The 22,340-nt window shown below is 40.9% G+C and overlaps 4 protein-coding genes across 11 annotated transcripts in view; 1 reads left to right on the forward strand and 3 right to left on the reverse strand.

Annotated features, from left to right (window-relative positions):
• Positions 1-855: 855 nt before the first annotated feature.
• snrpg (small nuclear ribonucleoprotein polypeptide G) lies at positions 856-1,885 on the reverse strand. Its single transcript, XM_058051713.1, has 4 exons — positions 1,743-1,885; positions 1,520-1,542; positions 1,276-1,400; positions 856-1,035 (listed from the first exon to the last, which is right to left on the reverse strand). Exons 1-4 carry the CDS (start codon positions 1,772-1,774, stop codon positions 985-987), a joined length of 231 nt encoding a protein of 76 aa, XP_057907696.1. The 5' UTR covers positions 1,775-1,885; the 3' UTR covers positions 856-984.
• A 244-nt stretch (positions 1,886-2,129) lies between these two features.
• si:ch211-148l7.4 (uncharacterized protein LOC563603 homolog) lies at positions 2,130-4,259 on the reverse strand. Of its 2 annotated transcripts, none has more exons than XM_058051637.1 (2): positions 4,104-4,259; positions 2,130-3,798 (listed from the first exon to the last, which is right to left on the reverse strand). In XM_058051637.1, the coding sequence occupies exon 2, from the start codon at positions 3,364-3,366 to the stop codon at positions 2,527-2,529; it is 840 nt and encodes a 279-aa protein (XP_057907620.1). In that variant the 5' UTR covers positions 3,367-3,798; positions 4,104-4,259; the 3' UTR covers positions 2,130-2,526. The 2 variants fall into 2 exon arrangements, with proteins under 2 accessions (XP_057907620.1, XP_057907621.1); XM_058051638.1 differs by having other exon boundaries at positions 2,130-3,795; positions 4,104-4,247.
• Positions 4,260-4,558: 299 nt separating this feature from the next.
• On the reverse strand, positions 4,559-12,531 carry tbc1d22b (TBC1 domain family, member 22B). 2 transcript variants are annotated; one of them, XM_058052340.1, is made up of 14 exons: positions 12,223-12,531; positions 10,822-10,878; positions 10,412-10,604; positions 10,048-10,171; positions 9,156-9,323; positions 9,005-9,075; positions 8,786-8,914; positions 8,628-8,693; positions 8,285-8,399; positions 8,021-8,127; positions 7,870-7,945; positions 7,610-7,737; positions 7,342-7,437; positions 4,559-6,609 (listed from the first exon to the last, which is right to left on the reverse strand). In XM_058052340.1, the coding sequence occupies exons 1-14, from the start codon at positions 12,276-12,278 to the stop codon at positions 6,481-6,483; spliced, it is 1,515 nt and encodes a 504-aa protein (XP_057908323.1). In that variant the 5' UTR covers positions 12,279-12,531; the 3' UTR covers positions 4,559-6,480. The 2 variants fall into 2 exon arrangements, with proteins under 2 accessions (XP_057908323.1, XP_057908324.1); XM_058052341.1 differs by lacking the exon at positions 10,822-10,878 and having other exon boundaries at positions 12,223-12,529.
• An 84-nt stretch (positions 12,532-12,615) lies between these two features.
• The window catches only part of LOC131104023 (myelin transcription factor 1-like), a 91,320-nt gene continuing 81,595 nt past the window's right edge, over positions 12,616-22,340 (forward strand). For all 6 annotated transcript variants that reach the window (XM_058050701.1, XM_058050700.1, XM_058050705.1 and 3 more), the window contains exons 1-3: positions 12,616-12,735; positions 13,239-13,329; positions 14,018-14,115. In XM_058050701.1, the coding sequence (XP_057906684.1) occupies positions 14,022-14,115 (94 nt within the window). In that variant the 5' untranslated portion in view covers positions 12,616-12,735; positions 13,239-13,329; positions 14,018-14,021. The remainder of the gene's footprint in view (positions 12,736-13,238; positions 13,330-14,017; positions 14,116-22,340) is intronic.

The raw sequence follows: 22,340 nt of genomic DNA on the forward strand, positions 1-22,340 counted from the left end.
ATAGCAATAACCTATTTTATGTAATAGAACAGGAAATTAATTGACGCAGAAAGTTGTGCAGAAGGATTAGCCAATTAAAATAATTATAGTTCAGTCAACTAAAATATCGACACTTTAGATATCAACTCTTCACACAACATAAAATTAGGCCTGGGTGATAAACAGTTACTGAAATGTACAACAATAACCAACGTAATTTTACCCATGTCGATGAAAAAAAGAAAATGTATTTTTGTGTGCCGGTATGCTATGTTCTTTCCCCTTTAAGACCAGATACAGCATGGGTAGTCACGTGACTCTAACCATCCAATCTGAACAAAAAGGGAAGTAGACAATGAGGAAATGAAGCGGCTATAGTATGCTCGCACTGTATATTACTGTATTTCACGCGTATATGCACCTAGAAATACAAGCTCCTATAAGTCCAAATAATAAGTAAATATAAAATGAATTAAATTTCAGGAACATTTTGGAGCCTTGCCTTGTATATAAATCTACAAGTCTCCTACAATATCACACATATGTACAATATCTGTGGAAAACGATTGGACACAAAAATTGTAAATGTGATACACTTGGCTTTTGTATCAGCTTCATAGGAATTCTACATACATTTCATTTGATACAATCTCATTTAAATGCAGTGATCCGACTAGAACGCTGGATTTACCAGAATTAGCTGTAGCACATCCTGATCCATGAGAAATGCATTTTTGTTCCTGACATAAAGTGAACATGGATGAAAAGAAATACAGATTTAAGCGAAAATATACTACACTACAGTCATGGCAAGGTAAAATTAAATTTCTATGCGAAGAAGCGAGGCAAGTTAACTCACAATTCAACACTAGCACACATAGTACAAATGAATGTTTTTATTCATAAACAAGCCTTTCCTTTTACACAAAACAGTCATTTTAAGTGTTGAACAAAAAGTATAAAAAAAACATCAGAATCAAAACAGACAGGCCCTCCTGTTTCATCTCAGACTCTCTCCAAGGCCTCTAACATGATGATGCTGTTACCTCTGATGACCTACAACATAAAAACAAACAATTGAGCTCTTCAACAGTAGTTCTTTTCGAGAAGTATTGTAGTCATCCTTGATGCAACTCCCCTTTTACTGATACTACAGGTTAAAAAAAACAGCACAGCAACATTTTATTACCATTGTACTGTACCGGGGTGAGAGTCACAGAGTTAAAGCATGCAAATACGGTTTTGGTTCTAATGGTGATAGCTAATTTAACACTTAACAGTGAAAGATATACTGACCACCATGCCGATGGTATGTTGTTGTCCCCCTGGTCCCATTTCCAGACAGTCATCCACCACAAGATTCATAAAGGGGTCAAATCCACGAAGGATGCCTTGCACGTGTCTGCCTCCGTTCAACTTTACTGAAGGCAACATATAAAAACACCATTGTTATTATTATACAGCGATACAGTGTAATTGGGTTAATATTCTTGCATCATCAGTTGTGGGTGTTGAAGTAAAAGCGACGGGTTGAACTCACGTGAAAGTTTCTTGTCCATGAACCTGTAATAAAAACATAGTTGAATACTTATATCAATATCTCAAAGAGATTACAGATGCTAAGACAACGTATAGGCTAACAACTGCTAGCTTGTTTCAGGGTAACTGAAAACAACGTGCGCGCGGTACGGCCATTGTTAGCCAATTACAAACACATCCGTGTGGCAAAATGAGACGTGAATGTTGCTTTTGAAATAACTTACTTTTTCAGCTCTGGGGGGTGTGCTTTGCTCATTTTTTCTTTGTTTCTTCACCGCTAGACACGGACGATCGTTGCCTTTTCGTTCGACAGACCCGCCGCAGGAAACGTGTAGTGAGGAACCGGAAGTTCTTGTTTCTTCTTCTTCTAAATTCAATTTGAATGGCTGCCCCCTACTGGATTTAATCGAGCACTACTTTACCTCACTATAGCTGACGCAGTTTGGGAAATATTCAAACGAGAGCATACTAGTAACTGCTTGTTCACATTTCCCGTTCATTTCATACTTAACAAGTTTATGTTTGTGAAGATAATATTATTGCACAATACATTTCAAGGTAAAGTGAAAGCTAAGCTAGTATCCCATTCGAAAATAATTATACAACAAGAGTCTTTTCAGGCTGTTTAATTATGCCTCCTTTGAACAACTCAAATATGTATAAATCACTTTAGAAAATCAAATGGAAGTTTCAAAAGTGTAGAAAAACATTTCACAGCAGATTTTGTTTAAAAAAACAGCAGAAAAATAAAGAAAAACTCACATCAAAATTCGAAGTGGCCAACCACACTTGTACAAAGTTACCAATGAGTTCATAAAAAGGCATGTATTTGGGTAGGACTATCGAAAGATGCAAGGGGACATGTTGAAACCCTAATTTGTATTACCCTATATGTGTCAGATGTCTAATCTTACAGTTCAAGTGTAAGAAATAACACGATTTTCCACTTGCTGACACCCAAAATGTGTCGTTTTGGTGAGCTAGGCAAATTAGACTTTGCTGCCCATGCTAGTCCTCCTCCTCTTCCCTGGTTTCCAGGTGCTTCTGACAGTGTTCCAAGAAGGAATCCAGTGTGGAGAAGCCCTCCTGACAGGGAACACAGTGGTAGAACCTCTGCCTTTTCGAAGCTGGCCACTTGAAAGTGTGCATCTCTTCTGTGCAAACGCTACATTCTCTGCTCACCTCGGAGGAGTCGTGGAGCTCCATGTGCTCCCTCAGCTGGGACTGCAGGGAAAAAACCTCCGTACACGAGGGGCAGGGGAATTCTCCCTCCGCATCCACCTTGTCCTCCTCTTCTTCTTTCATAGGCCTCCCTGGGCCAGCCCGGACGGTCTTGCCCTGTGCAAGGCTGGTCTTTACTTTCTCATTTGGTCTGTGCTCTGGTGACTGGGGCTCTTTGGTGGCATTTCCTGTGACTTTACCTTTTTTGAATGCACCGAGACATGAAGGTCCAGTGTTGTGTGCATTCAGAGAGAGATGATGTAGAAAGAGCTTGCCACAGTTTCGGCATGGGTACACATTTTTTTGTCTGCGCTTGTCCGCCACAGGCTGGCTCTCACTGACAAATTTTCTCTTTGTGTGCGATTTTATGCTTTGCTTCTCTTTGCGGTGCATACACAGCTTGGAGTTGTGCCTAAAAACCATGCCGCTGGAAGCACCGCCCACTGTCTGTTTTTTGGACTTGATTAGCTGATTTGTAGCAAGACTCCTTCCCCTTTGGGCCTTCAACAGCTCCTTTCCGTGACTGTACTTCATATGGCGTTGCACCCCTACCTGTGTGTGGAAGGTTCTAGAACAGATCTGACACACAAGATTAGGTATCCCGGGTCCTGAGACAAAGTGCTTCATGTTAGCCTCACAAACTGGTGGTGAAAGGACTAATAGGCTAGCATCCAATATACCTGAACGAGATGGCTAATTGAAGTGATGCTAATGCATCAGTGCCTGAGTATGGCGAAAACATTTCCAACATGCCTGTAGGTTAGCGTCTACAAGGGAAGGATGGCCATGGGGCGACTGTGGCTTCACAGGCGGTTGAACATGGAAATAAAGTCTGATGCACTTGTGTAGCTGCAGAGACGAACCAAGGGAAGGTGAACTTCCTGGTGGATCAGCAGTTCTGTGGCATCATTGAAGCTTAGGCCACATTCTTCACAAACACAATGAGCGAACAAGCCTTCACTTTGTTACTGCTGGAGCCTTGTTGCTGGCGAATGACCCCCGGGCCTTTGTTGTGCTCCAGCTGATTCCATCCATGCTTCATCCACAGCGTATCTCCTGCTGTGATATAGCATCACCAAAGCATAAGAAACCAATAAAATGATTGGTAGCCATACAATTAAAGTTACACTACTTTAGCACATTTGCAAGCTTCAGTTTTTCCCTAATGTATATCACTTAATTAACATAAAAATAAGCAAATCCAGTGGAAAAGTATAAAATGCCTCGACCACTATCGGGAAGTTTAAGCAACTGCCGCTGACATCGCGGCTGCTAACACTAGCGCGTGGCTAAAGCTAGCAAAACAAACACGTTGGGATTAACACAGTCTTCCTTTAAAAAAACACATAAATGAAACACCCTACCTTGCCACCTAAACACACGTTATTCGACAGCTGTGTGGTCAGATAGAAGAGTTCATTCTGAAAGCCCAAAACACGGCTATTGGTTGGCGAAAACAACCACTTCTCTTTCCCCTTAAATGAACGCAAACTTTAAGGGGGCGTTTCTAGTGCGGACAGCTTCCGTGACGCTAATATCCAACAACCAATCAGCTTTGGGCGTTTCTAGCGCGGACAGCTTCCGTGACGCCAATATCCAACAACCAATCAGCTTTCGAGATTCCCATATCTTACCTACGTACGCTTACATGTACAGATGCAGTCAAATGTTTGGGCGCTTTCTTAATGAAAAACACGACAAACGGTGTCTCACAAACTTTCGACTGTAACTGTTAATTGTCACCTGTAATAATTTTATTTATGACCTCTAACATATCAAGACAAATAAATGAAGACCACAGACAACATGATTGCCCAAAAATAATAATCGTTTAATATAAACAAACATAATATACAGCAGATACTGTAATAATTAAACACTCCCTTTAAGGCTGAAGTAACTGTCTACAGACTTATTCTAAACCAGCTTGCATTGGCCCAAAGAAAGATTTGGCATATATTGATTAAACAACAACACACATTCATTAGTACGTTTTTTTTTAGTAATCAGGTAAAACAACACCATGTATTGAATAAGTATGAAAAAACAAATCAATGTGGAAATAACACAGAGGCATGAGTGAAATTGCACCTGAATGAAGAAGCAGGGAAATATACTACCACATATATAAACAAAAGAAAACTGACAAAATAAAAACATTGATGACAACAAAGCAGAATTTTTCTGCTCCAAATGAGGTACATGGTAGTACCTAATATCAGCACCTTATTTACTATAAATACTGTACTCTATCAGTAGCTATGCCTTATTATGGATGAAGTGATATTTTAGAATAAAATAAAAATGAATCCTGCACATCAATTTTGTTATATAGCTGCCATACAAGCCAGGCATGAGATACATACACAGCATGCCATAGCATTCAGTTGCTCTATATTACTATTACCTGCTCCCATTTATGGAAAATATCATTATCATCATTAAGTTTATGATTGTCAAATCTTCCAATTGTAAAATGTTTCATTTCATGTTTCTTGCCATAAGATTAAATGGGAGATTGCTCCCTTATACCAATCACCAAATCTCATTCATTATTTCCAATGTTGCAAATACGAATCAAACAAAGACATAAAAAGCAGAGCTGATGACGAAGCATTTATGTTACATCGTAAAAGACAGGAGCACATCTTCACAAAGGCATAATCATATACTCTTTTAGCTGCGATGCTTGTACAGGACTGTCTGACATACTTTGAATTGAATTAAAATACTCACCATTGTCCTTCAATACCACTGACTAAATCATGAAGTACATAGAACACGCTTTACACAGTCAATACTGTTGGAGCAAAACTAATCTAGTAATGACTAGGAATTATTTATCTGTGTATCAAATCAAGGATCAGAACTCTGAAATGCCAATTCTTGAAGTAATCACATGAGCTATATCTTGACAACATTAAATGAAATATTAAAATATTCAATTTAAACCAATTGGTGTGACGTCTATAATAAAATAAGCTCAATATGAGTTCTAAAGCTACATTAACGTGGTGAGCCATTTCTCCTCAAGCTGTGGGACACTAAAAGTCACCTCCTAAAAGTGTAACATTAACAAGCTTAATCTTTTTGCTACTTTTTGGACTTCTATCTGAAAACACAATGAAATAAAGTAGGGGGTTCAAAATAATCCATAAACTATTGAGATTAAGTGGACGTTTCTCTGGAGCAGAGTAGTCTGATTGGCTGATTGTGCGGTGCAGGTCATTCTAATTACATCTGGCAACTTGTGTCTAAAGGGAGGGGACGCAGGTTTGACTTCATTTATGGTACAGCTTTAAACTGTAAAAACTACATCCACGTACTGTATTGTATGTACTTCTCCATGTCCTTGCAGCTCCTTAAAAACAACAACTTCAAAATCAATAAAAAATAAACTATGTTTAACCAGGATGATCTCACAGACATTCATCATCCCTTTAAATCACAAAATGTTCTTCTGAAAATACATTAGACAGGAGAAACAATCACTTGCATGACTGGAGCAAGATGGCATAGGCATGTGCTTTATAGTGTAACAGTCCAGTCCAAATGGTCCTTATTCACCGTGTGGACCTCCGTACTCCAGTGTGACCTTCATCATGAGGCTCCTTATCACAGGACTGTTTTAGTAGGCTAATTCGAAGGCTCAGAGACAACAGTGTCTTTGAAGGAACGTCTAAGACGTAAAAAGTTTAAGCGAGTCGAAGAATCAAGTCCACATCTTTAAGCACAGAATGCCTATCTCTTGTAGTGACTGGGCGCATCTGCAAACATGTACTTCAGTCTATAAGCTTCAGCCAACAGGAGGCCTACTTCTTCATTACCCCAGTGGATTGTGGGAAGGTTCTGCAGTAGTATAAGAAGGCCCTGAAGAGCAAAGGAAAATCAATCCCCAACAAGGAACACTGATGTGAAAGTCAGCTAGAAAGATCCTACTGGGCATTTAAAGTCCCGGTGGTTAAAAGGACAGTACGCAATGGGATCCCTAATATGAGCCAGCTAACAATGCACATCATTGGGACGCACCTATTTTGACTATGAAACTCCTCTTACAGCGTTTTATCATTTTATATACATGCTGTGTTCATGCAAGAACAAGTACATTGATGGACTTGTACTCGCACTTCGCTGTGATTAGTCACACTCTCAAGCGCTCCTGAGGACTTCAGGGTACGGAGGTTCGCGTTTACTGAGTGCAGGCAATCTGCCACTGCTTGAAGTATGATCACATCACGAGCCTAAAAAACTTACCGCACCCTGCCAAGTGCTCGCCCCCCCAAATGCTGCACCAATCTAAAGCTCTTTAACGTGCCACCCCGCTAAGATATTTTTTGTGGTAGGTTTTGCAGGGTGCAAAACTTGCTAAACTGAATGTGTGTGAAAATGGAATAAACCAATAAAAAGGATATTGTATTATATGTGGTTACTTAATTTTACTTAAGTAAATTTACTTAAGTCATGCACGATGAATAGGCCAGGTCTACAGGTCTAATAAGCAATGCCAGGAAGATCAAGGCTTGTTTACTGTAAATCAGCCTTGGTGTTTGGGGTTCAAAATGAACATATTTTTTTAAGTATGGTGACTATGACTATACATACCTGAAAGTCGATCATAGACAGAATTTCTTTGCGCCATTCAATGAGGAATGCGGCACAGACGTATAAGTGAAAGTGGGAGAATCCTTCTGCTTCAGCCTGTGAAAAGACAAATGAAGGATAATGAACCCAATACGACACAAACATAGTTCCAACGTTTGAACTAAACATACCAAAACAACAACAAAAAAACCATTTGTGCATTCTTGTGTAATTTTTCTCCTATTCAAGATTCTATATACTTAAGTCTGGAACATGGTGCATACGCCACCTGGTAGGTGTCCCAGAGACGGATCGTGCAACGCAGTGGAAGCTCCCTCATCAACAGATTGTTCATCCAGCGGAAAGCAAACTGTAGGTACTCCACCTCATACTTTTTGAAATGATTGTGAATGTCCTCTGGAGACAGAAACACGTACACACCAATAAATCCAAACTGTGTTCTTTCACTTTCTGCATGAATTAGCTTGTATATGAATGGGATTTCTGGGTCTGTTTTAAAGTCAGTGGATGAACAAAGGACAGGCTTACCATCGATCCGACTGACAAGCTCCTCTAAAGCTTTGACTTTGTTCTGGATTCCCGGCTGAGCAAAGGTGTAATTGTCCTAAAATAACAGTAGTTTCACAAACCCAGCACATTTTAAGAATATTAGTCATGCATACAGTATATGCATACAGACCTGTATTCCATCCAGCAGCTTGCTCATACACCAGAAACTGTCAGCCTCAATGTTTCTTTGAGTGTCCAGCGGCAGGGCAGCTACCTCAAAGTTCTCCATGTCCTCCACTGGAAGAGCAAATAACTAAGTGAGAGTGTAACACTGGGAATGATGACATCAACTGACAATGGATAAAGAAATACAAATATATATATATATATATATATATATATATACCTATTCACTATACAGTGCATAGGTCTGATTTTCCCACTAGCAACTTACTGACAAACTCGGAGAGGAAGACAACAAAAAAAGGTGTGACTAGATCATTGATTCCCTGGACATAACCACTGGCCGGGTGTCGAATTGCCCAGATGAAGAGAATACGCTCGAACACCTAAAAGGAAGAGACAACAACACTACTTTTAAGTAACATCTAAATAACATCCAAGTCAAACTTATAAAAAGGTATGTGTTTAAAATAACAATCACTGGTTTACTTGGCGTATACACTCTGGTTTACACTCCGGGTGTGTATAAAAAGTGTGTGATATCTGTCACTGTTTGCTTGAACTATAGATGGAACGGATCAGAGAAGTTATTTTATTGCTTATTCAGCCGTTACCTCTTGCACAACGGGCTGCTGAAACAATGGAATGAGAGGGTTGGTCCTTGGAATGTCGATGTGAATCTACAGAAAAGGGACAATTAATACCCAAGCTTGCTTTTTAGATCATATTACAGTGTTTTTTGTCTGTTAATAGCAGTCAAATGTAAAATCACCTGTCGGTATGTGTCTTTGTAGTGTTCATCTGTTCTGGAGTGATAATATTGCACAATGAAGCCAAAGTATTCCTCTCGCTTCCTTTTGAGCACTAGCTCCCTGCGCTCCTTATTGGCTGGCAGGTAACCCTGATGGGGAGCAGAGAGCAGAGGTGATGGAGGGCTCATTTAAAGTAAATTATGGAGTATAACTTCAGAAGTGTGTATAATGAAACTTACAGAGAGAAGCCTCCATGTGATTGGACGGACTTCCCTTGGTATACCTGACCAGCTGTGCTTCCGGAGCTCCTCTGAAATCCACGAGCACGTGCACAATTAGTACCATCACAACTAGTACATACAAAATGTACATATATGTGCTGTGTCCTACCAAGGTCAGTATTGGCACTAGCCAGCAGCTGCTTGAATTTGTCCAGCCGGCTCTTCTCCCTCACTGTCATGGGAGGGGCTCCTGACGCGTTCTGGTCTGAAATGCGCGCCACAAGTGGGATGATGGGTCGAACCGGGAGAGACTTCTGCTTCTGCAGTGTGGAGCGAACTGTCGAAGGCCAGACAAGCAAATGGAAAAAACATCCAAGATGATTGGTTGGTTATAGCGATGTGGTATCAGAGGTAGGACATTTTAAGCATAGCTCAATTAACTTGATACATCTTAATCAAGAGTCAACCGATACAGAATTGGGATATGCATTGTAGGAAAATATTAAACAAACATTTTAAACCTGTGTGACAATTAAGAAGAGAAAAATTGGTTAAATGGAGCAAATCACCTTATTATTTGACCTAATATTGGTCATTACAATGTTTTGAGTGGTTTAGTGTTTTTACTAGGGCTTGAATTAAATATTAAAATATTTAATCACAATTAATTATATTTTGTCCATAGTTAACTAGTTAATTGATCACAGATAAAGAAAATGGTATTTATATAAGTGTACCTTTGAAAGTTTTTTTTATAAACCTATCAACATGAGATTGGATAACATGTTTTTGTTTATTAAACAATCTGTTTTTTTAAGCATCTCAACACAAAATGGACCTTCATGTATAAAAGTTAAAAAATGACGAGAGGAGCCAGTTGAGGTGGCTTGGGTATGTAGTCCACTTTGGGAACCAATCATCTATTGTATAGACTCAAAATAAGATGCTAGATGTAATCCTAACAACCTCAAATCTATAATTACTTTCCCCACGAGGCACTTGATAAGCTGCTCAATGGTTAGTCACGCAGTAGAACCTTCAGCACGATATTAGTCTCCTACCTGAGGACGTGCAGAGGTGGACCTCGCTGTTTGACTTGACAACTTTGCCATTGATGTGCTTGTGCTCCGTGTCCTCATCTGTTGAGTGTGACATTCCACTATGTGTGACCCCAGCCATGCCTTGCTGCTCAGCAGAAAAGAAGCAGTGTATCAGTTCAATTTCCTTATTTGGTCACTGAAAATTGTTGTTCATATGTTGCGACTGCTCTAAATGCTCTCCACATTATTATTATTATTATTATATGGGAGCCAGGCAACGACATTTCGTTGGCAATTTCACTGCTGTGTTATTGTGCAATGACAATAAAGGAAGTATATCTATCTATCTAAATGAAAGCACATCAAGCTTCTTCTTAGTAGTTACCTGCTTTTGAGTGAAAGCAGAGTGTGGGCCAGACGGCAGGGAAGAACAGAGGGCAGGCCCGCCAAGGAAATCGTCATCTCCCTCATCGTCATCAATGTCCCAAGCATCGTTTGTGCTGCGAGCAAACTCATGAAAGCTTGACGTCTTTTTAGACTTGAGATTGTTGAACTTCAGCTTTGCGTCTTTGGGATATCTGCATCAGCAAAAACAGGGAACCAACAAGAAACAAACCATTTGTTTTTTTAATTGAGGGGTGGTGTGGGTAGTATACAATCATACAATACGACATCAATGTGGAAAAAATAATGTGGGGAAACGATCTGGCTGCACACCAAATCAAACTGAAGGAAATGAAAGGCATCCATGCAGACGACATGATTGCATGCAGTCCACAGCCTGTGAGCACTTACAGGCGTCGCAGTCGCGGGTCCAGGGGAGGATGCTGTGCTCCATAAACAGGCTGCACACTGAAGAAGACCACATGTGAACTACATATGCCTACAAATACATCACTACCTTTTCTTCTATGCACATTCTATGAGTCATGGGTGAGGGCTTTCATTAATTATTATTTAAAAAATGCCCAACCAGTGGTTTTGACAGACGTGGTCTGCTGTCACTGTAAGGATGACAAGTTTGTTCATGTCGTTTGCATAAGTCAACTGAAAGGATAAAGTTGTTGCCTGAGAACTGGGCTGGCTCATTATCTAACCACACCAGAGTCTGTCAGACTTGTTTTTATCAGGAGCAAGTCAAGAACAGGCAAGCTGCTGGTGTCCCATTTCAAACATACAGTATCGTAGAGCTGCAACTAGCGATTACTTTCATAATTGATTAATCTGAAAGTTGTTGCTTTGCTTAGTCAATCAGCCAGGCCCTGGACACACTACATCAACATGTAGCAGTCTGGTCCACAACGTATCGTTTGAAGATGTTTGCTTTTCGATTTAACTGTCAAAACGACTTCTTTCTTCTTCCTCTTAACAGTCCATGTCCATCTACCGTCCATGTCCATTATGTCATTCCAGTTTGTTTTTGATTGGAAACTACTAAAGTATAACAACAATAAACTTGCCTTCCATGATATAACCATGTCAATGATACTTGTATAAAGTAGCTTTCAAGATTATTTAAAAAGGTCTGGGTAAGGGGTGTGGAAAGTGCAGCCTGGGGGCCATTTTCAGCCTTCACCTTGTTGTTTTACTGACTCATGGCATATTGTAAAATAAAATAATTAGACATATTATTAATTTGATATACTCCAGTTCACAGCTAACCTGGGTTGAGAAGGGTAACATTACAAATATAGAAGGTACACGTTGTTGTGTTATTTGTAATGAATCTGAAACCAAATGCAGATGGTTTCATTTTGGCTACTTCTATCACTAAATGGTGCTACATACTTGTGTTGTGAGTTCAACTGACATGCCATTACAATGACATTCATACGTAGCCACTATTAGGAGGCAAGTGCTATTGGGCTTATGCTAATTAGCAAAACTACTTAGCCAGAGTCGGTTAGCCTTTGCTAGCGCTCCACCCGCCAGCACAAGCAGCATATGGCGGGGCTACATGCGAGTACTAACAGATGCCTATCTGGTTCTGAGCGAAAACAACGAAACCTAGGAATATATATTCACTATTATCAGACAAATATGTAAACATATGTAAAAAAAATCCACAACTATGACAGCTCATTTGCTGCCACACTGAGACAGATAACTCACCTTACATGTTATGTTCAAGGTCTGGTACAAGGTCTTCCAGACAACATCAAGACTATCAGTAAAAGCTAGCAGGGGAAGTCCTACCTTCCGGGAACCTTTGCGCTTCTCCTCCAAAAATTGATCCTGTTTTCAGTGGCCATACTCGGATATGACAGCACTCCCTCAGGCCGACACCAAGACCGGTTCCCTGCACAGGACAACCATGAGGAAACGGCTTATGCCAGTCATTCGAGTCCATTCAGGTCAGGTCCTGTTGACTCTGTCTGTTTCCCGTCTTGGCATGAGTTTACACTACCAACAGAAACACCGTTTATCGTTTAAAAGCAACCGCAGAGATAATACGAGTCGATGGGAGTCGCCATCTTGAGACACACTGAATCCAAGAATGTGATTGGTGAAAGGGACACACAGGTGCAGGGGGAGTAGCCAATAGGGGGAGCGCGAGGGAGGGTCCTGGATGTCGTTATAAACGCGCAGCGCGGAGACGTTAGAAACTTTGTTGTTGTTGGAAACTTTGTTGTTTCCCTGTTTTTGGCTCACTTTCACACTGTTCAACGGCCTGCTGCGTTGTTTATATGTGCCTTCAAAATTTACCAGGTAGGAATCACAAACTTAAAAAAAAATGAGAGCAACCAAAACCCACAAACAAATTAACTTTGTTGACAACAACTAGATCCATACGCTTAATAGCCAATTTGGAATATTAGAGCTGAAACACGATCATAAAAGGAAGAAAATGAAAACAAAATTAATGCATTGTTAAAGTTGACTCACAAAATAATTCGTAAATCAAAACATTTCTTCTGCATTTGGACCTTTTATCTGATGAGCATAGTACTTCTCTTTTTTGTGCTGCATTTAAAGCCTCCTTTCACAAGAGGGCAGACTTCCTTCTCAATGAAACCTGTTGAGCCACCCATTATTTACTGTAAATACTCTATATGTTGCATGTCTTGAGATCATAAGCAAGCAAATAAAACTGAAAGTAATTTAAAACAATATGACTCAGTCCAGTTGAAGTCACACTGACACTTTATATGTATTCAAATGCTGGCAAATGGGATGTGACTTTTCATGGTGTGTCTGTGTTTGAATTGCAGGTGCTCTCGTCTTTGTTTATTTAGTGAAATCACTGCAACACCTGTCTTCACATAGTCCAGTAGCCAACGAACTTTAACTGACAACATCCAGGTGAGTGTTGATATTTGGGACTCAATTCCCATTCACTCTTTCTATTGAGCTGCAGTAATGGCTTAACAGAGGATAGCTCCATTCACTCATTTTGTTGGATGCACCATAGCTTAGTGGTAAAAAAAAAAGAGATTTTCAACATGGCCTTAAGATGACCTTGTGCTGTGCTGTGCTGTGCTGTGAAGTGGTCACTTCAGAGAAAACAAGAGCTGCCTGAGAGGGGATACATGAAGACAAGTCACACAGCAGGACGATGCTGAACTCTCCGTAAACTGCTAGAATGGCTCCACGTATAACATTTTACCAAACAAGATCCTGCAATGACTTTGAACTTTTTCCTAGCTGTTGGACAACTATCAAGGAGATTCTTCTTCTCAGCAAATTCACTTTAAACCTGACCTTGTCCAGTAATATTTCTGTCCCTAGAGTGTACAGAAGAGACTAGGTTTGTATGTCAATATGGTACATACTCAGTGTAGTTAAGGCCAGTGGTTATTTTATATTTTGCTGAATGTATAGCATTATAGTTTAAAAAAAAAAGTGAAGATGAACCTCTGCTTTGTGACCTTGTCATCTTGAGATCTTTTTTCATCTTATGTGTTATAGTTACATAGGATTTTGCACTTTGATGATGCGTGAATGAATACAAAAATCGTTCAATTAATGCTAATTTTTAGTTTTTCTCCAGGCATATGGTGATGTATGAAGGCAGCGGGTCACCAATCACCTTTCTTCCACTCTTTTATTGTGATCAGGCCATGAAGGATTGCCAGTTTTTTGAGAAAGGTAAGAAAGCAACGCTGCACTATCGCTAGAAATGAACTTGTGTTGTTTTGTTGTGGGCCTGTGACTATATTGCAAATGAGAAATATGTCGTCAATTATGTCAGTATATTTCATAACACAACATCATTCCTGCATATGTTTATTTCTTATTCTTATATCTTATGAACCCTACAGATTGACATCAATTGCATATTAAAGAGACTGTATGCAACCGGATGCTCAAGATGACAATTATGTCAAACACTACCAGCAAGCATATGTTCCCAATAGTGGTTGAAAACAGATTGTACAAAATTTTCTGTTTGACCAAATTAAAAACAGTAGAATGTTAGTGCCCTCTAGGCAGCCGGGCAACCCGTTGCAAACTGTCCCTTTAAATCAGTGCTTCTCAAATAATGGGGCGGGCCCACCTGGGGCGGAGGGGGCGTGGTTAATAGAGTACCTAGAGCAGGGGTCTCAAACTCAATTTACCTGGGGGCCACCGGAGCTAGGTTCTGGGGTGAAGCTGGGCCGCATCAGGTTTTCCAAAAAAACTATCTTCAATGCTTTTGCTTCTGCTATACCCTACACTTTTTCAGTACTTTGGTTCCGGTTTTCCACACCAAAATATCAGATAAAACATTCCACTGTTCTCAAATATCTTGATTTTTATTTTTCTATACAAAAAATAAGATAAAAAAATAAAATAAACAAATTAAGAATCAAGACAATACATCAATCAATCAGTAATAAATAAGTAAAATAATAATAAAGCAGCAAATAAGAAAAACGTAAGAAACCACATACAGTTGGTAGAGAAATTATTTTTTTCAGATTCAAATGTACAGTATTAACTGTTATTTAACCTTTAACATGAACATTAATGAAACTTAATCATTTGACCCAATTAGCAAGTTAGCATCATACTCAGTTCCATCTGGGAGCAGCGTCGTAACTTTAACAACATGTTTGATGAGATGCTTTATCTTGACGTGGATTTTACCCGTTTTATTCCAAGTCATTTCCTGCATTTATTTGTACCCAGCGTCATAAGCTTTTAGCTTCATTGCTAATCCAAAGCAAAACATGGCGGGGTAACAGGGTAGGGTAACAGTATGGGCGGGGCAAAATCATGTTAATTGTGTCTGGTGTGCACACAGCTTTAAGCTGTAATTTCAACATTAAACTTTGGTATCAAGGTGGGGGCCTCAAACTAGCGTCTCGCGGGCCGCATTTGGCCCGCGGGCCTTTAGTTTGATATTTTTTAGTTAAGATAAGTAACATTTATTCATAGCAAATAATGTTTAGTTGCTGCAATGCACAGTGCATGCAGAGTGTAGCTTCAATATCCTATCACTAATTTGTGACGGGGAGATGCATATGGCAATGTAGAAAGTCAAATAAATTTGCAATAAATCATCAAGCATATGCTGCAAGATGTTAGTCCGAGTTAGCAAATTTTCCAGTTGTGTTAATGACTGTTAACTCCCATAAATTATTACCATAACTTTTAATTAGTCAACATTTCCACTCCATCTGCAAATCAGCGCACTGATCAATAGCTTGGTAATAATACTAACTGTCAAAGATGAAGCCAGTAAATAACAGTGTTAGTGTCACAATATTGGCAACATATTACCTTTACATGTGAGGGAATGGGTAACATTGGGGATATCCTTTGTAGAATACTCTTTTGTGATGTGCATGGATAGATATTTGGATAATATTGTCTTGTGGGTATGAAGATGAAAGTGTCATTTTTGACTGACAGTCAATAGACTTCTACTATAGAAGCGTTGTAATCATACCTTGAATGTGGATTTATTGCCGACTTATGCTCATTTATTTATTATCATGTCATGAAAACCTGGTGTCATGGGAAAAAAACTAAATAAAGAAATAATCATACACAGTGTGTCACTATATAGTAGAGTAGCAGTGTTTATTTTGAAGCAAATATTCATCTTTACCTTTTACCTCTGTGACATTATCATGATTAGCATCTTTATAACCATCCTAGTTTACACGCTCGGTTTAACTTTGTGAGAGGTTGTGTGCAATTGTAATGGCAACGCTGAGTGTGTGCCCGGGTAGATTGACTTATGAGCGTGAATGGAGTGAGTTGTATTTGACCATGTGCATTGTGTTTTATGAGATGAACAGGCTTTAATGACTCTGTCACCAGTAAATGGGCTCTGATTTGTAGCGCAGCTGTCGCCCCTGCACCATGATCAACTCGGCCTTCTGGAAAAAAAAAACAAGCACATATTTTCATACTAAACCATGCACAGCGCAAGCTAACGTAGATTGGTATTCTGCCACAAATTGTCTCATTAAAGTGTGCTATTGATACAGAGAGTAATTGCAATTTGAAGTCTAATCAGAGAGAAATCACAGCTGTTCAGATGCAGGTGCCAGTTAGACCCTACATTTTACATCCAATCAATGTACCTATTCCTCTGAGATCCCCACTTTTCTATTATTTTATATTGGTAATGTGGATTTGGTCCCATTCATGTGAATGTCATGCAGATGGAGTTAGGAGTGTTATTCATTAACCAACTGTGCAGATGCAGCAGGGAGATTCTGGTATAGGGGCACTGGAATGGTGCATGGAGGGACCTTTCAGTTAGACTATCATCTTTATTTAGCTATACACAGCATGTTTACCCTATTAATATACACAAGAGGCCTTGGGGCAGCAATTATATATCACTGTGAAGAACGATTAATGTATAACATTTATGAAATATCACACACAACCAAAATGTGTTCGCTTAACGCTATCTGTTTGTGCAGTTGTAGTTTTGACCAGCAGATGTCACTGTTGCAGAGGATTCACGTTTGTTGCAATTGCACTTCACCAACTTGAATACATACAAATCTTTTTGGTATTTGTGTTATTTTTAATAACGATTGTCACTGCAACTTGATTATGTTTGAAATGATTTCCTATTAGGACCTTCTCCGGGTCGTTTGTGGTTTTGTGTTGTCTACTCCTCTCTGCTCATTTCTAGTTATTATCCTCAGCAGCCTTTCCACTCATGTGTGCTGCACCTTGTTGACTTTAGCCTCATTAGAGGGCCAAATGAATATGACAAGTTGTGACATTAGGCTACAGCTGGAACGAATGTGCCAGCCCCTCAGTCTCCTGCATGTCTAATTTTTCTCTCCTGGCTTCCCACTCACACATTCATTTGTTGCTTACTTATTTTTACGGCGAAGGGTATGTCGGTGTTGATTTGTTTGTGGCAATATGGGTATGTGTTTTGAATTGGATTGCACGCTTTGATGCAGCGATAGATTGTAAACTGTGATTTTATTAAATCCTTCATTAGGATTCATCAGCAAGATTGAATCAGAGAAAGGTCACTGTGCAGATGCACCCCCACCCACCCCTCTCCTTATGCGCCCTTGTTTACTCCAACCCCCCCCTTCCTTCCACTTGGTACAGCAAAGTGGACTGCATGGTTCTCAAACATCATTCTCCCTCATGCGCTCTTGAGCACACTCTTCTCTTGGTGGCCCTTGCCTGTGAAACACATTTGCGATGAAATTGGGTAAAAATGATCATCATGGACCTGCTAGAGAAACACAAGGTGAAAGGGACATTAGTGTCCCCCTCAACACCCACCCATCCCCACCGTGAACGTCCACACACATCTTCAGACTCACTGAGGCTGGCGCCATGTGGGACGCCTATGCCACAAATCATTTGTATACTCTCATTTCTGCAAGCGGCCCGTGATGTTGCTTACTGCTTAGTGAGCAGATGACTTTCAGAAAGAGGAGAGAATTGGAAGAGATGGGGACACGAGGAACGAGAATGGGGAGGAGGGGGGCTGGGGGGCCTGATGAGGGGAGGTGTGGCAATTTGCCGGCATGTGAGGAGTGGGATCTGACATTGAGAGAGAAAATGTGTGCACCATATGTCAAGTTCTGGAAAAAAAAACACCTATTCTTCAAGTGTCCTGGCACCATTTTTACTTTTCACAATAAAAGCATTTTAGTTGTTTATTGAATCCCATTTACTAAACCCACATTCCGGCAATGATCATCACGGCCCCCCCTTTAAAACAAGAAATCTGGAGAACATATTGTCTGTAGCTAGTGTTTGGTCATCTTTGTCTCCCTCACATGTACACACACACACACACACACACACACACACCCTTCCCCCACCCGTGCACAGTGTGAGACATCATGATTCTTCTGGTACGCTGAATACATTCTTCATGCAGGCTGAGCATTGGTCCATGCAGGTGAACATGTGACATTATATGAAAAGATTATTTCACCTCCACACACATACACACACACACACCCACACACACACACACAAAGCACCAGGTTCATAAAATAACCATAATTATTTATCAGGACATACATACATACATACATACCACATGCGCCCACCCCCACGTGCACTTAAATGCGCACACAGAGATTTGCACATAAATATGCGCATACACACATACATATGTACATATATATACAAACATCCTTCTGCATACAAATGCTCTTTTATCCCACGACCGCCCCCCCCCCACTACACACGCCTACACGCGCACATGGATAGACAGGTTGATGTCGAGTAAATATAGCGCAGAGACACTTTGGCACAGTGACCTGCAGAGGAACCCACACACTGAGTTTGCTAGTTCCACAGGGCTTTGTGTTTTCAGGAAATCCATGAAGTATTCATGGCCCAGTCACAGGAATCTGTAAGGCAGGATATTAGAAACCGCACCGCAGTGCAAGTCCACAACGAGCGGCTCAGTGGGACGCTTTTAGTGTTAAACAAGACACTCTGGATTTGTTTTTATGTGTGAAACCTACATACGCTATTATCTTACCCACGTTCCTTTTACTCTGTTATTGTGTTTCTGTAGTATTTTTTGCTATGTCACTAGGGTAAGGTTACATGCTGAGGGTGCTAATGGTCATGCTTGACTGCATGCTTTGAGAAATAAGTCTTTTTTCGTCATTATATGAATGCCGTCTGAGACTTGACTGTCTTGAGTACACACACACATTCTCTTGCACACACTCACACACAAAGCTCTATGTGACCCACATTTATTAGGGCCTCCAGGGAGTTCCAGGGGTGGGGTGCCCCCATCACGGTGCATCATGGCTGGCTCTTGATTGTGAACTTTGCAACCCCTGAAGTGTAGATTTTCCATCCTTTACAGCAGGGTTACAGATAGCTTATATATTTTGGAAGGTATCTCTTGGCATGCCTTCCTCTGGGCAGTCTGACAATGGATAATTATATTTATATTAAGTTTGTGTTTATGTGACATGGGCCAACACTTCTTATTCCAAAGGCCCTGGACAGATTATATTGATATGGCAACACATTGAAGCTGAAATCTGATTGGACCAAAAAAAAAACCCATATGACTTACTGGAAGCACCGCAGCCAAGAAACAAGCTACAAAATGACTGTTTGGGATAAATTAATATAATGTAATGGAACACATTTGAGTTAAAATGTTGGTCAGAAAAGGGAAATGTGAAGCTCAGGGCGTGGTCTCCTTGCGTTTGAATTTTATGCTGCCAAAATTTGGAACAGTCTTCCTAAAGATGTGTGACAATCATTAAAATTGGTAACGTTGAAATGCAGTTCTGTATCTGCACTCTTTATTTTGAATTCATTTTGAATGTTTTGGTTTTATTGAATGATTTTAGGGCTGCACAGCGTACGAGTGGTTAGCGCGCAGACCTCACAGCTAGGAGACCAGGGTTCAATTCCACTCTTGGCCATCTCTGTGTGGAGTTTGCATGTTCTCCCCGTGCATGTGTGGGTTTTCTCCGGGTACTCCGGTTTCCTCCCACATTCCAAAAACATGCTAGGTTAATTGGCGACTCCAAATTGTCCATAGGTATGAATGTGAGTGTGAATGGTTGTTTGTCTATATGTGCCCTGTGATTGGCTGGCGACCAGTCCAGGGTGTACCCCGCCTCTCGCTTGAAGACAGCTGGGATAGGCTCCAGCATCCTCTGCAACCCTCGTGAGGAAAAGCGGTAGAAAATGAATGAATGAATGGTTTTATTGAATGATTTTAGGGCCGCACGGCGGACAAGTGGTTAGCGCACAGACCTCACAGCTAGGAGACCAGGGTTCAGTTCCACCCTCGGCCATCTCTGTGTGGAGTTTGCATGTTCTCCTCGTGCATGCGTGGGTTTTCTCCGGGTACTCCGGTTTCATTCCAAAAACATGCTAGGTTAATTGGTGACTCCATAGGTATGAATGTGAGTGTGAATGGTTGTTTGTCTATATGTGCCCTGTGATTGGCTGGCGACCAGTCCAGGGTGTACCCCGCCTCTCGCTTGAAGACAGATGGGATAGGCTCCAGCACCCCCACGACCATCGTGAGGAAAAAGCCCTAGAAAATGAATGAATGAATGAATGTTGGTCAGTCCTTGTAATAGTTAGGCCCGCAGTTAAGGCCTTGCTGGCCCTGACTGCACACCGCTGATCCAGATCTAGCCCCCAAAATCATAATGTTAGCCACTGTTATATGTGAACTTCCATAAATCTAGTAGTAGGCTCCTCTGCTCCTCTGCAGAAGTGGCTCGAGAGGTCTTTAACTGTGTCCCTAACTGGTCTGGGAGCGCCTTGAGATCAGCCGGGAAGAGCTGGAATAAGTAGCTGAGGTGATGGATGCCTGGGCCTCTCTGGTCCTCGGATAAGCGACCTAATCTCTTTTCATCTTGTTAAAAATACTATCTGAACCTGAGTGTTTTTTCACAGTACAAATAAAGCACATTTGCAGTTGAGTGAGTTAACAAGTCATTTTAAAAACAGATGACAGTTGGTGTGATTGAGGCAGGTTTGTCATGAAAAGCTTACTGCCTGCATAGGAACTGTTTACACCAAGTACCAGAGTTTCACTGAGTGACAGGTTAGTGTAGCGCCTCGATGTGAAAAGCATCGCCCACCAGCACACAAAGTTGACTTGTTTGCACATCAACAGAGCACCGTTTGTGACAAACTGCAAACTTTTCAAAACCAAATTGGAGAATAGACACTTTGATACACAGAGCTTTAGTTTGGGTTCTTCCTTTCTCAAGCCAGGTGGGTAAAGTTTTGGGTACTAACTCACAAATGGGATGGCTTTGAAAAGCAACCCTGACTTTAATAGACAGTGTGCTCTTCAGTCTTCATGAATAATTCTGCAGTGTTGCTTTTCACTGTTGCTGTTGCTGTCGGCCGTGGTGTCACTCCTGTCTGAGAGAGGCAGTGGAGACAGATGACTCTTTACACTTCAGTCTCCTCTGCACTTCCTTTCATTCAGAGGCACAGGAAGAGAGCAGGAGAGAGAGAGGGAAGTCATGTCTCCCCCCGTCTGGCATAATGGCCTGTTTGTGCCCTTGGTAGTGAGGAGGGGCAGCCGAAGCAGGCAAACAGGGCGCAGCGGAAGTCGGCAGCAAAGCTATCCACTAAGTTCAACAACTTAACAAAAGAAAATGGCACCTGCCAAAGTCACAACAGTCAATACCGGGTTGACTTTCCCTCTTCTCAAACTAGCCACGTATACATGGACCCAAATACTCTAATTGCATTTGGTTTATTTGCTCAAAATGAAATAATTTAACCTTTGTATACACCTCATTCCGAAAGAAAAGTGCCAGTCCTAATGAATATATAATCGGATTCACAGGGGTGGAATATTCCTAATCCTTTACCCGCTCAAACGGAAAGTTGTCATGGTGTGTTCTTCTTCATTGTGTTTTTCTTTGGTGTGCATTACTGCCATATGTGGAACAGAATCTAAACCCTTCTATACTTTATTCATGTTCCAGTTTGTCTTTAAAAAGAAAATATACATCTACATAAAACATATCCCAAGTTTAATGATAAAATTCATTCATTTTCTACCGCTTTCTCCTCACGAGGGTCACGAGGGTGCTGGAGCCTATCCCAGCTGCCTTTGGGCGAGAGGCGGGGCACACCCTGGACTGGTCGCCAGCCAATCACAGGGCACATATAGACAAACAACCATTCACACTCACATTCATACCTATGGACAATTTGGAGTCGCCAATTAACCTAGCATGTTTTTGGAATGTGGGAGGAAACCGGAGTACCCGGAGAAAACCCACGCATGCACGGGGGAGAACATGCAAACTCCACACAGAGATGGCCGAGTGTGGAATTGAACCCTGGTCTCCTAGCTGTGAGGTCTGCGTGCTAACCACTCAACCGCCGTGCCGCCCTAATTATAAAATATTAGCAAG

This window comes from Doryrhamphus excisus, chromosome 16, assembly GCF_030265055.1.
Source record: "Doryrhamphus excisus isolate RoL2022-K1 chromosome 16, RoL_Dexc_1.0, whole genome shotgun sequence".
NCBI lineage: Eukaryota > Metazoa > Chordata > Actinopteri > Syngnathiformes > Syngnathidae > Doryrhamphus > Doryrhamphus excisus.

Bases quoted from the DNA above. Each gene is read 5' to 3' on its own strand.
- snrpg (XM_058051713.1), bottom strand. From the start codon at position 1,774: ATGAGCAAAGCACACCCCCCAGAGCTGAAAAA. The intron at 1,543-1,742 runs GTAAGTTATTTC...TTTTTATTACAG, and splicing joins CACCCCCCAGAGCTGAAAAA to GTTCATGGACAAGAAACTTT. The intron at 1,401-1,519 runs GTGAGTTCAACC...TGTTGCCTTCAG, and splicing joins CATGGACAAGAAACTTTCAC to TAAAGTTGAACGGAGGCAGA.
- si:ch211-148l7.4 (XM_058051637.1), bottom strand. From the start codon at position 3,366: ATGAAGCACTTTGTCTCAGGACCCGGGATACCTAATCTTGTGTGTCAG.
- tbc1d22b (XM_058052340.1), bottom strand. From the start codon at position 12,278: ATGGCCACTGAAAACAGGATCAATTTTTGGAGGAGAAGCGCAAAGGTT. The intron at 10,605-10,821 runs GTAAGTGCTCAC...TTGCTGATGCAG, and splicing joins GACCCGCGACTGCGACGCCT to ATATCCCAAAGACGCAAAGC. The intron at 8,694-8,785 runs GTGATTTTACAT...CCTTTTCTGTAG, and splicing joins ACAAAGACACATACCGACAG to ATTCACATCGACATTCCAAG.